The sequence below is a fragment of the Lytechinus variegatus genome, chromosome 8 (genome assembly GCF_018143015.1).
Source record: "Lytechinus variegatus isolate NC3 chromosome 8, Lvar_3.0, whole genome shotgun sequence".
Lineage (NCBI taxonomy): Eukaryota > Metazoa > Echinodermata > Echinoidea > Temnopleuroida > Toxopneustidae > Lytechinus > Lytechinus variegatus.
The window spans coordinates 11,147,665-11,166,157 of NC_054747.1; the positions used below are offsets into that span (position 1 = coordinate 11,147,665).

Consider the following 18,493-nt stretch of genomic DNA (forward strand, 5'->3'; position numbering starts at 1 on the left):
ATTTGAACTGATTTGCAGATGTTGCAACATTACTTGATGGACACTGTCATCTCCACTACTTGTTGCATTAAAAGAGAAGAGACCACAACCAAAGTATAGTCACAGATAATACTTTCAAATTCAATGCTCATTCTACTCATCATCATCATCATCATGAGGAACTTTTGCCAAGGGTCAGGGCCATGTCTTTCCTGTCCGAATCCTGTCAGGAGCTTTCCATTGCAAATCATCAGCGTCACCATACACAAACCAATGTGGACTGCAGGAAAGCTGCAATGGAAGGACGCATGGCATCTTTACTGCGGGACTCCTGCTAAAACACGCGGAACAGACTTTTGACAACTTGCCTAACTAATGCCCCGTTCCACTATCACCATCTGAAACCCCGATCTGTCACAATCATAAGATCAGTGGAGAGCGGGATAGATATTGGTTGAAATTGCGAGCAGTCTAATAACAATGTTGTGAAGAAGGGGTAACAGCGGGGCATTTTATTCAGATCGGCGTGATTGACTAAAAATTTTGAACAGAAAACGTGCATTTTGAATTGTGGGGGAAGCGGGAAAGCATAAGCAACACAGTGCCAATTGTAGGATGAGCATAATTAGGTCTTTCCTAGCGTACTGACAGTGGCACATCCCCCGTTCCTTTATTTTTTTGCTGACCCCAAGTAAAATGGTTCATTTTCCCCCGATCCCAACCGATCTGAAGGTATGTCAAGTCGTAGCAACATCGGCATAGTGGAACGGGGGCCTAATGCGCATATCCTTACTCACCCGAATCGTCCCTTAGGACAAGGTGTCGGGTATCCGCTTCCCTCAGGGCAGTAGTATCCCAAGGGACATACACTGTAATCAGTGCTGGTGGTGATATCAAAAGGACCAGCTTGATAGGCCAGCTGCTTGGAGTAGAAGCCAGCAGCTGTGGGACCGGTCACGTTAGCCAGGCCATCCTCTTCGCAGTAGTGACCTGGATGAAAGGATGAAGGGATTTAAAAGATAGGATTAGGAAATTGCTTTTGGATGTTATTGTTAAAGGTCATGTCCACCTCAGGCAGCGTAGCTCAGTCGGTTAGAGCGCATGTTTTTCGGATGAGATCGTAGATCTCAACGTGAGGGGTTTGAGTCCCGCTCATGCCGAAACGCGTCTAACAAAAAAATCTGATGCTATAGCGTTGTGTGTTATCGTGCCTCACCACTGTATTCAGTGCAGGTGTGAATGCAGTTGGAAAACACTCCGTCCATTGGAAAGGACGCAAATGTTGGTCCCGTGTATAGGAGAGTCACAACCTATGCACGTTAAAACCAATACACTATTCGTCAAAGAGTAGGGTGTTCACCCGGTGTATTGCACCTGCCGGTCCTGGTAAGTCAAGTCAATCTTGACGTTCATATGCCATAATAATCAATATAATGATTGTGGGCATTAATGGAAAGACAAGACAAGAAAAATGTTGATTTGAATCAACAGAGAAAAATCAGACAAGCCTAATGCTGAAAATTCCATCAGAATCGGATGTAAAATAAGAGACATTTCAAAATTTTGCTTTTTTCTTAACAAAATAATTAAATGAACGAGCCAGTTACATCCAAATGAGAGAGTTGATGATGTCTCCCACTCACTATTTCTTTTGTTTTTTATTGTTTGAATTATACAATATTTTAATTTTTACGAATTGGACAATTAGAACCTCCTTGTCTGAAGCACAAATGTTAAAATAATGGAATTCCACGTGTTCAAGGAGGAATGAAACTTCATTTCACATGACAATGACAAGAAATACAAAACATTTCATATAATGAAATACAAAAGAAATAGTAAGTGAGTGATGACATCAGTTCCTCATTTGCATATCTACCAATAAGTGCATATAAATGTTTTGTGAAATGAAGTGAAAATTCAAAATGCCATAACTTTCTTATTTTACATCCAATTTTGTTAAAATATTCAGTGTTATGCTTGTTGAATTTATCTCTTTTTATTCAAATCAAGTTTTTGTTGCGGTGGACTTGTCCTTTAATACCCAAGATCATCATCATCGCCATCATCACCACCACCACCATCATCACCACCATCATCATCATCATCACCACCACCACCACCACCACCATGTCTGCATGGATAGCTTACCTGCAAGGCACTCAGTACACTCTGACTCAGCTATCAGCCCTTCTCTGTTTCCAAAGTAACCCTTCAAGCAAGGCCTAGGATCGTTGCCCGAACTGGCTCCACCCAAACAGTAAAAACCTGATGGATCAAACATTGACGGGTTATGTGTCAAAGGAGAGGATAAAGAAAAACGCCTGGCAAATTTTTGGCAAAAAGATGAAACTTCAATCCTTCATAATAACTTCAATCTATACTTATTAAATTTCACATAGAAAAGAAAATGATTATTCCACATCTAATCAACAAAAATAAAAATAACCACTTCTAATCAAATCGACTGAATCAAATGACAACAATCACATCTAATTTAATCCACTCAAATCTAGTCTAATTCTATCTAATCCATCTAATCTAGTCTAATCTAAACTATTCCACTCTAATCTAGTCTAATACAATCTAATATAATCCACTCTAAGCTAGTCTAATCTAATTCAATGCAATCTAATCTACTTTCATCTAACCCTTTCCACCTTAATCTACTCAAATCTAATCTAATCTAACCTACTCTAACCTTGTCTCATCTAATCTGGTCCATTTAACTCAAAACTACTCTCATCTAATCTAATCCAACCTATTGGATTAGATTAGATGAGAGTACATTGGCTCTCTGTAAAACAGCGTATTATGTTCAAGATTTTGTTGTTAACTTTCCATTGTGTTCATGGCTCATCTCCCCAGTACCTTATTTCACTGATTAAAAGTTATACCCCTTCAAGATCCTTACGTTCCTCCCTTTCCAATTCTCTTGTTGCCCCCAAAGTTTCCAAAACCTGGGGTGAAAGATCATTTGTTTACTCATCCTCGAAGCTATGGAACAGCCTCCCTCATAACATCAAACAGTGCTTGACTTCTGAAACTTTCAAAAATTACCTCAAAACATTTCTGTTCAATTCTTCTTAATTTCTTTTTTAATTTCCTAAAAAGCGCCTTGAGCACTCTACGGAGTGGATTTGGCGCGATATAAGTCTTTATTATTATCATTATTATTGTATTCTAATCTAATCTAATCCACTTTAATCTAGTATTACCTTGTGGACAGGGCACTGGGTCATTATCTGGCTGGCAGTACATTCCAGCCGGGCAATCTAGACAAGCTGAGAGGCCGGTCGTATTGGAGTACGTCCCTTCCTCGCACACGATCGGAACAGACGACCCCAAGGGACAGTAGTACCGCTCAGGACAGATCTGACCAGTCACGTTGTCATGCGGATCACCTCGTACAGCGCCACCGATGCAATAGTAACCCTCGAAACAGTCACCTATCAAGCACAAATGAATGTAATAATTATGTAACGTGAAATTAAACCACTCTGCAGAATTCTACAAGCACATACAAAGCCTAGAATCAAACAAAAACAGATAAAATAGAATAAGAAATAATGCATGTTACTGAGGGTAAGAAGTACAAGCATGAGGTACTTTTGGAACACTTCTGGGCCTTGTTTCATATAGACTTTAGACTTGTTTTATAGAAAAATCCCAAATTTCTATAACAAATTTAATATCAGCCAATTAGATTTCAGTAGCTTTTAACTGCTATCGCAAATAATGATAATAATATTAATATAGGATTTGTATAGCGCATGTATCCACCTTGCTAGGTGCTCAAGGCGCTCTCATCTTACCCCAGCTAAGCTAGTCTACCGATTCTGGTGCGCACAGCTTTTTGAGGAATTACTTCCTGCCGGTACCCATTTACCTCACCCGGGTCGAGTGCAGCACAGTGTGGATGAATATAACTAGCTTTATGAAATGGGCCCTTGGTTTCTGGACGGTTTACCATGTAATTATTCTAGTGCCCAAGTAGTAAAACGTTTTTTTTTCCCTATAAGTTGTCAAGATTGTTCTTTCTGACAATCAGGGAGACCCAACCGCAGTGGCGTACCTAGGATTTTTCAAAGGGGGGCAAATTCGTCCACCAAAAATTTGACAAGCAAAAAAAAAGGTCTTCGAGTTTTCAAGTTCAGAGGAGCGGGCCAGGGATCAGTTGGAACTCGTCAGGGGGGACAGGGATACATGGGGGCAGTCTGCACCCTCTGCCCCCCTCGTAGGTACGCTAATGCCCAACAGAGCAGTGATATGTTACCTGTTTCTTGTGATTCACCGGCCATCTCGCAGTACTTCCCAGGATTACAGGAAACGCATTCATCGATCGACGCAGCTCCTTGGTAGGTCAGGAAGGTTCCTGGGGGACATTCTACCATCAGGGTAGTTCCTAGTGGACAGTAGTGACCGGTGCGACATTGGTCACCCCACGTCACTATGACTTGACCTTTGTATAACAAGATAAATAGAGGATGATAGATCGTGTAAGGCAAAAGAAAGTAGTTGCAGCAAATAATAGTTCCATGAGAAGGTCTTTAAAATCAAGGTTAAAGAGAAATTCCAGTAGTTGCAGTAAACACTGACTTCATGAGAAAGTCTGTAAAACAAGGCTTAATTGTCAGTATATCATCTAGATCTGGTACAGTTACATTAAACTGAACTTTGTGAAATCTTGAAATCTATGCTGAAAAATGTTCACACCGAAAATCCCCAACACAGATAAGCGTACGTGGGACGATGTATAATTATTGCTTAGAGCGTCAGGCCCGACGCTCTACCCGAATCCTGTGCTTATTTGCTGATTTCTCAGCAATTACACAATTTCTTCCAGAATCCTTTGGCACATGCGTTTTATTTATACAAACAGACACTTTGGTGGTCATTTCATTGGATTCTGTACGAACTCATTTTGATATCGTTACCAAAAGTAGCATTTAACTTTAAATGTTACCTCATTATCATAGTTTTAGTTCTGGTACCTTGAAATAAACTTATCTTTATGAAATCATGTAATCTTAGCTGAAAACCGATAATTCTGATGATCACTAACACAAAAAGGAATATGTGGGACAGTGTATTAATATCATTAGGAAAAATACCAGACATGAAATTCTGTGCTTATTTACTCATTTCTCAGCGATAACACATTGGTTTTTCCAGCGCCATTTGGCGCATATTTTTCATTCATACATACAAACACTTGGGTGGTTATTTTATTGGATTCTGTTTGAACCCATTTTGAGATAGTTGCCACAACTGGTGTTTATCTTTAATGAAATCTCAAAAACAGTGGTGGTTACACAGGCCTAATTACAACTGGCAGGCAAAAGATATCCATTCAAGCCAACCCATTCTCAATTTTTAAAGTTGATATTGCTGATTGAAAAAAAACGAATGAATATGATTGACAATCTAACACTGATTCTAGGGAGGGTACCTACTGAACTTCCTTTTTCCAAATTGGAAAGATATATCACTACTTTGGAACTATTTTTTTTACTGGCGGAAGAATTAGCGCCATTTTACTGTCTCAAGTGATGAATTCGATCCTGTCAGCTGTAGTCTTCATAAATGCTGACTTATTTTTAAAATGAGTTGGTCGAGGTACCCTTTCCTGGTCAGATATGGAATGTAAGACATTTATCCTATCCACTGGTAGTAAACATCCAACCCTCGAATTTCCTCCTTATTTTTTATGATTTTTTTAACACACGAGTCTATGGGAAATGAATAGGCCTGTGATACCTGGTAGTGAGCAGTGCAGCTTTAGTCTCTCCATGTACCTAAAAGTTGACCTAATTCTTAGTACCCACCCCACAGAAATTTGTTTACCGCATGTACGAAACCGCAAAATTTCTTTATGCTAGCTGACTTTTTACTTTCAAGACTTGCCCATCATCTGAGACCGAGATTGTAATGCCCGTGTACACGGTTTCCGAAATTACGCAACATTTTGTAAGTGCATGTTAGACCCAAAATTGCTTTTAAAAAAGTTGATTTTGTGTACAAAGTCAACTGAAAATCATAAATGTATTATAATTTTTACTTTTGTTGATTAAAAGGAATTTTTGTATGCCGTTAATAATTGCAAATAGTCCCCAACAATATTTATCTTTCAAATATGTTTCCTTCATAATATTTAAAAGAAATATCGAGTGTTATTATCATCTACATGTATATGTATATTTTCATAAATCAATAAGTTTAAAGGGCATGCCTAAAATAGCCCCACCTCAAATCCTGAACTACTCATATCTGGCAAGGTTTAGTACCCACAGTGCAACTTTCTCAGCAGTGTAGTCTTGCAATACAGACCCCTTGATTGATAACACAATAATTCACTTCTCAATACATTCATAGTGCAATAACGATGTTACCAAGGAGCAAAACATGCACCTTTCCATTCAAAAACATTTTAATTTCTATACAAACAAAATCACAGGCTAATTTATTATCTGCATTATTTGTAGTTATATCAATAGGTAGATGTCTATTTCAAGACTAGCTAATCATAACACAAAGTCAATGAAAGACCAAGCAAAGAGTTGGACAGTTCTCTCCCCCTTCAATACATTCAATGAATGCAATGATTCAAGAATTACTCATCTCTTACCATCTGAGGAATCATTGTTGTAGACTGGAGTAGCGTAGAGACCTCCAAGATAGCAGATATGGCCAGCAGAGCACTTGGCCGTCGGTTGGATGGCGCCCCGATCATCGCAGTAGTAACCAGTAGGGCAGATCGTACAGTTGTCTTCGTGGATTTGATAGGTGAGGTTGGAGTAGGTCCCGGTAGGACAGAGAGAGTAGACAATCGAACCCTCGGGGCAGTAGGCACCTGGTGTTTAAAAGTAACAAGGGATTATCAAGCATTGGCATAAAAGTTGAAGTCATTTGTTTGCTGATTTGAGGATCCTCATAGAAATACCTGTAAAACAAGATTATTCAAACTTCCATAACTCTTTTTTTTATACCCCATTTCGATGAAATTTGTTTCAAATTGTCTCTTTCATGATAATCTTTTGAATAAGATTGATTCTCTCATTGGGTTTTGGTACCTTTTCCAAACATACAAAATAAAGACCTAAAAGTATATAGATATCAGGGTCAGAAATTGGCAAAGCCTGAAAACTGGAATCTCTGTTTGGAGAATTTTCTTTAAAATTTACCTGCTGGACATCTCGTCATGTTGGTCATGGCCTCTTCCTCGCAGTAGTACCCCGCCTCACAGGTCAAGCAGGACCCGGCCCTGTCGAAGGGCATGTAGGTGCCCTGAGCACAGGGGAATGGCTGCGTGGATCCGGAGGGTGAGTAGTATCCCGGCTGCGTGACCGTCTGGTTAGGCGTACTCGATCCACCGGTACAGTAGTACCCGGGGTTGCACGGCCCAGTGGGTTCTATGAACAAAGATAACAGAAAGTAAGGAATGTTTATCAAGAAGACAAGAGAACCTCAAATGATAACACGTAGTACAAAAGTACATTTAATTCTGGAGTTATATTTACAGGAATCCATTTTTCTTTGAGATGAATTGACATTGAATCAAATACAAATTTGATGCGATATTCCAATTGAAGTGCAACACCATTGTAATTCCCAAACATGTTCTTTGTCCTATGCCAAGGTTGAAAGATCAGGGTTCACATGTCTCTTCAGTAACTCTTGACCTTTGACCCTACCTGGAGTTCTTGCGTTGCTGCAGTAAAATCCTGGGTCACAGTCCTCGCATCCCTGCGCATCGACAGCTCCTGAGACATTACTATAGGTTCCCGGTGGACAGGGCGCACTGATGAATGAGCCTGGGAAAGAAAACCAAAAAGGCCTGTTAGTTGACAAAGTCAGGGAAATTGTTCATCTATATCATTGTCATCTTTCCAACATCATAACCACCATCATCATCACCATCATCATCATCATCATCATCATCATCACCATTGTCATAGACTGCTCCCACTGTACATGCTGGTTCCCAGAGGACAGGGGGCATTCACGAATGATCCTAGCAAAAGTAAATGGTAGTTGACAATTCATGAAAGATCTTTCATTTTTCATCATTAACATCATCATCATCATCTTCATCATAATTATCAACATCAAACGTGCATATATCCTAACCTTACAAGAGCATTATCACCCTCATTATCAACGTTATTATCATCATCTATCATCATCATCATCATCATCATCCTTTTCATCATCTTCATTTTCATCCTTTTCATCATCATCTTCATCATCACATCATCATCATAACCAATATCACCATCTAATAACATAATCCTCTTCCTCATCCTAATCCTCAATCATCATCATCACCATAACCTTCACTGCCATAGAAGTCAGAAGTATCTCTCCCCCCATCATTATAAATGATAACACAACAAAACCACTATGGTTTAGCAAGTATGCGCCTAACAGGCTGCTTGGGATGCTATGAATCCAGTGACCGGGTAATAATAACTGTGAAGTGCTTTGAACAGTCGCAGATTGATAAAGCGCTATATAAATGCCAATTATTATTATTATCGTCATCATAATTGCCTCAGTAGACGATCATCCCCACCATCTTCATCATCATTATCAACACAACCAGCATCAATCTTAAGGTCCCTCGGAGAGGACCTTAAGCCGTCGGTCCTCTGGTTGCTTGCTTACAAGCATTCATGCTTTCTTAGCAGTCAGGTAAAAAATCATCACCAATCCAAACATCTCACACTGTGTTGCCTACCTGTCACACAGAAGCCTCCGGCAGGACACAGCTCTCCCGTAACCCCATCCGTCGGGGTGGAAGTGTACGCCCCTTCGTAGCACAGGTAACCCGGATCGCACTGGGCCCGGGGGGTCTGGAGACCCGGAGCGTCGCAGTACCACCCAGGATCACAGAGCGGACAGTCGGTCAATGCTTGAGCACCTGGGATAAAGGGTAATAAACGGTTACTTCACTCCAGTCAAACCCTGCTATAGAGACCATCTGTCTCTATTAAAAAGACAGGTGAATGCAGCATTTGAGTCAAAGACATGATATTGCCTTTTTTACTGGGGAATTCGACACCATTTGGATAAAAATCACCCAGAGTAGAATGAGACTTAAGAACAACAAATATTAATAAATAACGATAATAGTTACATTTATATAGTGTTTCATATGTTGTATTTCAAAGCACTTTACATTGAAATCAATATAACCCCAGTTCGCATAGGATCCATCACTGTTCCACGCATTAAGTGCACCATCTCCACTCCCTGGGGAGTATCCTGGCCAGGCATCAGTTTATTGGTGCACACGCGGCAATCTAATCACATTGACGTCCTCTTCCTACCGGGTACCCATTTAACACCTGGGTGGAGAGTGGCAAACATGAATAAGCCACAGGACATTAATGACCAAGTGAGGTTCGGCCCCTCGACCCTTGGTAGAAGAGTCAAGGGACCGAACCACTACACCATGACACCTCGTTGTGTCATGCCACTAGAAATTATCTAAGGGTAGAGTCACTAAGTTATCTTTTCCTGGCCCAACAGTTGCCTGAAGCTAACCAGGCTTAGCCACAGGATTCTCCCTGGTACACCAAGACACCGTTCTCATTATACTTTCTAAAACTAGTTTACAGGAGATCGGTTTAGGAAACTAGTTTGGAAAGTGGTTTTCAAAACCACTTCACATAAAGCGGTCTTGTTGCTATGGGAACACTCTCAGTGGGGTGAAATGTTTAACACCAAATTTGAAACCGCAGCGTAGGCATTTCACATACAGAGTGTGGAGTAGCACGCTCGAAATGTGCGAAGATCGCTTCCAGAAGAATGCATGTGTCCTCACTTATGCTAAAACCAGTTTAACTAGGCAAAGTGATCTTCAAAAATACATCGCGAGGGTGTTTTCCGATCCAGTTTGGAAGATTGATTCCAAGACCAATCGCATTTCATGTTAAATCATTTTCCACTAAACTACTTTTAGGACGGTAGTAAAAACGGTGTCTAAGTTTGCTTGCCCCGAAAGATGTGTCTATTACAGGTATTCCCAATGCTTTTCACAGAGTCTGGGGTCAGCAACATACAAATAACCCACTCCCAATGAAGTCTGACGGCCAACTGACTTTTCAAAATATCAAGCAAGTCCAGCTAACCTGTATCATTTCCGTATCGGCCAGCAGCACAAGGGACGGGCGCAGTTGAGTTGTCCGGGCAGTAGTACCCTCGAGGGCAGACGATACCATTGGCAATGCCCTGTGTACAGTATTCCCCAGCTGGACAAGGGATGCAGTCCTCTACAAAGCGAGCTCCTGTGGTGTCTCGGTAAGTTCCCGCCGGACAAGCAACCTGGAACGAGGGAAAATTTTATTAGTTTAGAATTCTGCTTTATATAGTGCTTCATATAGTGCTTCATACATTTGAATAAAGTTTCTAAGTACTCAACAGATATATTAGCAGTATAGTGCGTTTGGAACAACATCTCTGCGCGCTTTAGTGATATATTAATACCCTGGACACTGACATGCTCACACAAAATTCACATTTTTCCACTCCCTGGGGAGCTTTCCAATAAGAGTCGACTGTCGACCACACGATCCCACCGAATATTGGCACGCAGGTTGTCTGGGACATAATCAACAAAATTGTACATTAATTTTTTTCCATGCAAATTTCCATCAAAGTAATTATGCTAATTAATGCGTAATAAGTATGCGAAATCACACTTCTTAACAAGTGTAAATGAACAAAAAATGCGGCATCAGATCTATTTCTTATGTATTAATACTTTTTTGCAATTTCTTAAATATTTCCGTGTTTTTGAACCTTTTGTTTTTCATTGTTTTTTTTAAATGAAATTTGTTGGGGATGCTTCTGAGATCATTAACAGCATCAAAAGAATAGACCGGCAACACTAAAGATATTCAAACATTTATGATTTTTTGTTGAAAATGCAATTTGTATTTGCATTGACACAAAATCATTTTTTTGAGCAATTTTTGTCTGACATGCACTTACATAATGCTGCATACCCAGGTGACACAAAATTGGTCTCAAAAGTTTCACAAGACTTGACAGTAAAAAGTCAGTAAGCAACGCGTTCAAAAAATTACGCACCGCGAAAATATTATGCAAATTGAGGGCCGCCCAGACAGGGTTAAAAATCCTACTAAATTGGCAGGTCTGTATTTACAAAATTTTAGAGAGAGCTAGAAGTCAATTTGGGTTATTAAAAACTGATGAAATTACTAGAGATTTGGGCCCATATTGTGGAGTTGGGTTTAATTTAAACTCAGGTATAAAGTTGTGGGTTAAGTATAGAAAGCCAATTGTTACATAAATCACTAACAGTAGAGATATCATACTTCAGCTCTTTCGGCTCTCAAATCATTCATAAATGTCTAGGAAGTATAAATAGATGATTGTCTTCACCATCGATGAATCAGGAAAGAGCACAGTATACATAAGAAACATACAACTTAATACAAAATTTTGATACTTTTGGCTTCCCATACTTAAGCCACAACTTGAAACCTGAGTTTAAATTAAACCCAACTCCAGAATACAGGCCTCAGTGTACTCCATACCTGTTCTGGTCCATACGATCCGATGAGCGGCGGTGAGGAAGCATAAACATTGGCAATGTTGGTTGGGCAGTAGAAGCCCACACTACACGGCGCCGTCGGTGTTGAGATACCCTCCAAGCAGTAATAGCCGGCGTCACAAGCGGTGCAGTCAGTGATGGCACCGATGCCGACAGAGGGATTGTAGGTACCGACAGGGCAGTTGAGCTCCTCGGGCGTGGCTGTGAGAGGGGGTCCAAAAAAAGGGTATGGTCGTTACTTTTCCCTTGACATATATTAGGAACTGAGAAGCATTAACTAGCATCACAAAGAAGCAGGCATTGATGGTATCGAGTATCGAATCATACTTCCACAGAACATTTGCAAACTACAACTGGGTGTAGACATTATTTTACTTTTGAAATTTATGAAATAAAAAGAAAGAATATTACATGTAGCATCAGAGTTAGAGTCATCATTATTATTGTTTGAAGATAAAAAAATCTTATTTCGAATATTTACAGAGAACCTTCCCTGGCAACCTATTGTTGCTTATGGGAGAGCTGGGTTAACACGGATTTCACAGGAACATATACATCCACTCCGCAGCCAATTACCTTCAGGACAGTAGTGACTGACGCTGCAATTCACCGCTTCATCCAAGGCGTTAAGACCCGTGGTGCAGTACAACCCTGCCGGGCACCGCTTGTTCGTCGTCATATCGGTGTACGAAGTCGTCACGTTGTCGCAGTAGTACCCCGCCTCGCATGTCTCGCAACTGCTCTTCCCCGGCTTAGAGAAGGTCCCGGTACCGCAATCGTACGGATATACGGTGTTGGCGTTGCAGTAGGAACCGCCAGGGCAGTCCATGCAGTTGTCTTGGTATTTGGCTGGTGAACCGTAGAGGGTACCGTTGGTATCCACACCGTAAGGCATGTAGGTACCGGCAGGGCATTCAATAGGGTTGACTGCACCGTACTCACAATAAGAACCTGATAAAAGAAATGGGATTGAAGATTGTAATATCCTTCAAAAGACGTTTTAGAAGCAAAGTACACTCCTAGCTTTTTTTTCTTTCAAATTATCTACAGTGCATAAAGACCTGATAGTTTAACGAACATATGCACTGGATATAAAGCAATCTTTAGTTTGATTTGAATTTATTATTCCTCCCGTTTTATTTTACAATTCAGAATTAAACATACATGATAAACAAAGAAACACTGAATTACATATATAGTTGAAAATGTGAATATGTCTAGAAAAATAACAAAGCATTCCCTGACTTAGCACGATAATTTAAAAAAAAAGTTTCTTGGAAAAAAAAGGGGTGGAACCTAAATCAAAAGCAATCAAAATGATTATATTATTGTTTTTCATGTATTCTCTATTTCTATTACCATTATTATTGTTCTGTTATTATTAATCAAACTGTTATGATTACTTCAGTATCATTATTATTATTATCATTATTATCATCATTATCATTATCATTATCATTATCATTATCATTATTATTATTATTATCATTATTATTACTATTATTATCATTATCATTAGCATTATTACTATTATTATTATTATTATCATCATTATTATCATTATCGTAATTATCATCAACATCCTAATCATCATTATGAATATCATTATTGCTATGCCAAAAACAAAATGAATAATTCATGGTTTAAATTTGGGAGCAAGTTTGTGAATTAGCTACTTAACGTTACACATACCTTGTGGACAGGTCATACACTGTGATACATTGTGTCTTTGATACTCTGTGTTGTAGGTCCCGTTGGGGCAGCCATACTGCTCAGCAAACTCTGTCCCTTCTGGGCAGTAGTACCCGGGAGGACATACATCGTCTTCTGTTGCTCCTCCACCTGCAAAACACAATATATATTACTTTTTGCAATCATTTTCATTCATTTAACTTTAAAATAATACACACTTAATTATCCATGATTTTATAGTCGAAAGGCCCGAAGAATACATGTTCGAACCCTAGGCATAGCCCAAACCATCTTCAAAGATGTTAGCAGAGGAGCATTTGTTGCAAGAGCAAATGTTGTGTTACCTATCTGTATATTTAAGTATCTGCTAAAAATGTTGATTGGCGCAATCACGGCGCAATGACGTGACTGCTCTCAGCCAATGATTCAATAATGATCTGCTTACCAAGGCAGTTATAACCTGGAGTACATGAATCACATTAGCGAGAAATACTGCTCATGCAGAGCCTCAAATAAGCATCTTCTAAAAAGTGTTTAAAATTAGACAGCGCCCCCACGTGACGGCTCTCAGCCAATCACTCAATAAGGATCTGCTTACCAAGTCAGTTATAACCTGGAGTACATGAACCACATTAGCGAGAAATATTGCTCATACAGAGCCTCAAATAAGCATCTTCTAAAGTGTTTAAAATTAGACAGCGCCCCCACGTGACAGCTCTCAGCCAATCATTCGGCTAGGATCTGCTTACCGAGGCAATAATAGCCAGGAGTACATGGATCACACTGGTCTGCTCTGGAGAGGTTGGACGAGAAGGAGAACGTTCCGGCCAGACATGGGTAACGGTCAGGGCTGGGGGTCTGTAGCGGGCAGTAATAGCCAGGCTTGCAGGGCTTAGGTGGGTTGATTGTTTCTCCTGTTAGAAAATGATCAGAGAAAATGAAAGATGTTTGATATAGACATTCAAACTGATTGTCATATTCAAGTAAGATAAATCAACCATGTCATAAATACTGTATCGTATTTTTCCTGTTGGTATGATACATAATATGTAGTAAACATTTACAAGCTTATAGCATTAAATACTATATGGTATTGGTAAGAACACTACTGCAATACATGATAATACTACACCTAAACAAACCCAAAAGAACTTTGCAAAAAACAGATTGGGGTAATTTCGGAACCGCGTATCCGGGCGTTGCAAATTTGGTCTCAAAATATGCACAAGACTTCAAAGTAAAAAGTCAGTGAGTGGCGAGTTCAAAAAATTTTGTGCGGTGGCCTACATCGTAGTGACAAAATTTGTCAAGGGGGGTTAAATTGACCCCAGTTACATAAGGGACAAACCAATCAAAAGATAATGTGAGTTGAATGAGAGTAGACAATGCAAAAACCCCTGTTAAGCTTTCACTTTAAAATTAATGTTGCACAGGAGGGATTATGATTGTGGCATGGAAAAGAGTAGTACTTAAAGGTAAAGGAAAGTAGTTGCAGCAAAGAATTATTCCATGAGAAAGTCTTGTCACCATATCATCATATACGGGTCTCTGGATGTTAACTCATTTTTGTGAAATCGTCAAGTCTTAGCTCAAAACCGATTATTCTGACGATAATGAACACAGAAACGCATATGTGGGAGTGTATTAATATGCTTGGGGAATATACCCGACATTTGATGGAATTCCATGCTTATTTTACTCACTTCTCATCAATGACACATTTTCTTCCATAGCCATTTGGCACTTATAATGATATCTTATCTATACATACAAACACTTGGGTGATAATTATATAGGATTCTGTTTGAACTATTCTGAGATTGTTACCACAACAGTGGGGGGTGTTTCACAAAGATTATAGTATGACTTAGAGTCGCACTTAAATGCCTGGTTGCACTCAATTTAGGAGGAATCACCACATTGGTCAGATCATGCCAGAGGATGCGCACTACTGTGTATTGATCAATAAGATTGCGCATTGCATAACATGTACGCGTCAGCATTTTAATGTGACTCTAAGTCAATCTTAAATCTTTGTGAAACACCTCCTGGTATTTATCTTTTATTAGCCAACTGACCTGTTCCCCATGAGCAATAGGTTCCTTCCGGGCACGGTGAGCACTCATCGGGAGAGGTCAAGCTGGTTGAGCCCGTGTACGACCCTTCACCACAAGGGAACTGGTCATCAGTGATGGTTCCATTCGGACAGTAGTATCCTGTCAGTGAAAGCAATAAGAAATAAACAAATAAATTAATCAATAAAGGAATAAATTAATTAAGACAAACTAAAAATAAATGAGTGAATAAAAAAGTAAATAAACAAACAAAAAACAAATAAATACAAAAATAAATAAATAAGTAAATACTATTACTGAATCATTTTATTTTGATATAATGTATCATAACTTTTTTTGGAGAAGTGAAATAAATCAAATAATTTAATAAATAAATCAACCAATAAACTAATTAATTTTTTCCATGTGAAATTCATCTGAATTATTTTTTCTGACTGTGGCTAAACTCTTCACAAGCATCTTAATTTAAGGATTTCTACACGTGCTCCATTTTTCATTTACTTTCATTTTTTTCAGTCAACCCAGGTGAGGTGAATGGGCACCTGGTAGGAATAAATTCCTCAAATGCTTGAGCGCCTACATGTATATGGAAGCTGGGCTACAGCCGGGCAAATAATATCATACCAAATATTAAGCAGAGGAGAGTATATGAAAATAATAGCTGTACTATATAAATGGTCCATATTATCATCATTATGATAAACTACAAACCTTCTTTGCAAGGATGGGAGCTGTTGGTCAGCCCGGGAACTGGGCAGGATCTTCCTGCATCACAAAGCCGACAGTTGTAGGCATGGCCAGACTTTTCATCAGGGTTGTACGTCCCTGGCTCGCAGGCGACGGCGGCAGTCGTGGGCGAGTTGTCGCTCCCATAGGGACAGTAGTGACCTGCCGGGCAGTCGACGCACTGGGTCATGTTCTCGTACCCTTCATCCGGGCTACAAAGGAAGATATACAAGAGTTTTATTTGAATAATTGGAAATACTTTGCAATATGATTAACATCGATACTCTCTGTTTCGAGGTGGTTTACGTTGTAATTATCATTACCCTGTTCATCAGATACTGGCATGAGTGAAAGAGAAGTGTACTCCCCTAGGTCCAAAATGGACAAGGATTCTGAAACCCTGGATACATTGTGGGGGTAATATGTTTTACTAATGAACTCAACAGTGTTCATCATTTCCATACTATGTCCCCAACTCCCTGAGTGAGTGAAAAAAAATTACTCACCCATCGGTCCCTAATGGACAAGGATTGTGAAAGCCTGAATACATTGTGGGGTAATATTTTTGACTAATGAACTCACAAGTGGTCATTATTTCCATACTATATCCCCTAACCCCTCAGTGAGTGAAAAAAAGTGTACTCCCAGTAATGTAGGTCCCTAAAGGACAAGGATTCTGAAGACCTAGTTATCTTGTGGGGGGCAATATTTTTTCACTAATGAACTCAGCAGTGTTCATCATTTCTATACTATATCCCCAACTCCCTAAGTGAGTGAGAAAAAAAAATTACTCACCCATAGGTCCCTAATGGACAAGGATTGTGAAAGCCTGAATACATTGTGGGGTAATATTTTGACTAATGAACTCACAAGTGGTCATTATTTCCATACTATATCCCCTAACCCCTCAGTGAGTGAAAAAAAGTGTACTCCCAGTAATGTAGGTCCCTAAAGGACAAGGATTCTGAAGACCTAGTTATCTTGTGGGGGGCAATATTTTTTCACTAATAATCTCAGCAGTGTTCATCATTTCTATACTATATCCCCAACTCCCTAAGTGAGTGAGAAAAAAAATTACTCACCCATAGGTCCCTAATGGACAAGGATTGTGAAAGCCTGAATAAATTGTGGGGTAATATTTTTTTACTAATGAACTCACCAGAAATCATAATTTCCATACTAAATCCCCAACTTCCTGAGTGAAAAAAAAATTACTTAACCGTAGGTCCCTAATGGACAAGGATTATGAAAGCCTGAATACCTAGTGGGGGCAATAATATTTACTAATGAACTCGCCAGTGCTCATTATTTCCATACTATATCACCAACTCCCTTATTGAGTGAGAAAAAAAAAGAAATTTACTCACCCATAGGTTCCAAGTGGACACGGATTCTGAAAGCCTGAATACTGGCCAGCTAGGCAGTAAAATCCAGCTGGACAGACATCCTCTGCAGCAGAACTTCCCTCAGGGCAATAGTATCCAGCTGGGCATGTCTGACAGGCCAAAACCTCTGAGGACTGGTTGACAAGATCATTGTAAGTACCGCCTAGAAAAGCAAAAAATAAAATGATACTGTTATAGGCTTTTTACACAGGATTTTCTTAACCCCGGACTATCGCTAACCCCGTACTATCCTTAACCCCGTACTATTTATTTTCCTTTTCACACATGTCAAATTGTTTTTGCTAACCCCGGATAAGGAATGCTTGCTTTTTACACACGAAACTCGCTAACCCCGGACTATTGGTAGCTCATGAATATTCACGAGCGCACTGAGGGGTCATTCGGGTCATATCCAAAATCGCTGACTTCTGGCGCGCACTTTTTTTTCATCGCCGTGATCGCTGTTCATGAATATTCATTATACTTACCTTTGATTGGACAACAGGGCCGGCTCTGTTGCGGGGCATGAATGGGAGCGCTTAGCCCACTTTCGTTTTACACATGCGATCTTAACCCCGTACTATTGCTCTTAGCACCGCAATTGGTGGGATAACCCTGCTTTTTTGCAGGGCCAAATAATCCCATACTATAGGTGGGGTTAGCCCACTTTGCAAAAACGCTGTGTAAAACGAAAGTGGGCTAAGCTTAACCCTGTACTATAGGTGGGGCTAAATTGCCATTTAGCCCCACCAATAGTACGGGGTTAAGGAAATTTTAGCCTGTCTAAAAAGGGTATTAGAACTGCCTTGACAAAAAAAGATGTTAAATTAAAGATGAGTAAAATAATACCTACAGAGTTATAAAGAAGAGCTGCTAATCTCAACATGATAATTTTCAGTATTTTAAAAGCGGAAAATTAGTATATTGGTGAGGAAATCAGGATTTTCAAAAAAATAAATACCATAGGACAACAAATAAAACTGAAACTTTAGAAAGCAGTATTTTGCAATCTGTATTCTTCCCATTTATTTTTTTCTTCAGTTTTGGCTATT

The 18,493-nt window shown here is 39.6% G+C and overlaps 1 protein-coding gene across 1 annotated transcript in view; it reads right to left on the reverse strand.

Annotated features, from left to right (window-relative positions):
• LOC121420643 overlaps positions 1-18,493 on the reverse strand; it is a 166,570-nt gene that overhangs the window by 141,673 nt on the left and 6,404 nt on the right. The window contains exons 6-21 of the mRNA XM_041615306.1: positions 17,424-17,604; positions 16,042-16,268; positions 15,334-15,471; positions 14,005-14,169; positions 13,256-13,405; positions 12,140-12,514; positions 11,547-11,764; positions 10,116-10,308; positions 8,720-8,902; positions 7,674-7,793; positions 7,164-7,391; positions 6,608-6,832; positions 4,256-4,441; positions 3,198-3,428; positions 2,131-2,247; positions 777-969 (exon numbers count right to left, since the gene is read on the reverse strand). Coding sequence (XP_041471240.1) covers positions 777-969; positions 2,131-2,247; positions 3,198-3,428; positions 4,256-4,441; positions 6,608-6,832; positions 7,164-7,391; positions 7,674-7,793; positions 8,720-8,902; positions 10,116-10,308; positions 11,547-11,764; positions 12,140-12,514; positions 13,256-13,405; positions 14,005-14,169; positions 15,334-15,471; positions 16,042-16,268; positions 17,424-17,604 — 3,130 coding nt within the window. The remainder of the gene's footprint in view (positions 1-776; positions 970-2,130; positions 2,248-3,197; positions 3,429-4,255; positions 4,442-6,607; positions 6,833-7,163; positions 7,392-7,673; positions 7,794-8,719; positions 8,903-10,115; positions 10,309-11,546; positions 11,765-12,139; positions 12,515-13,255; positions 13,406-14,004; positions 14,170-15,333; positions 15,472-16,041; positions 16,269-17,423; positions 17,605-18,493) is intronic.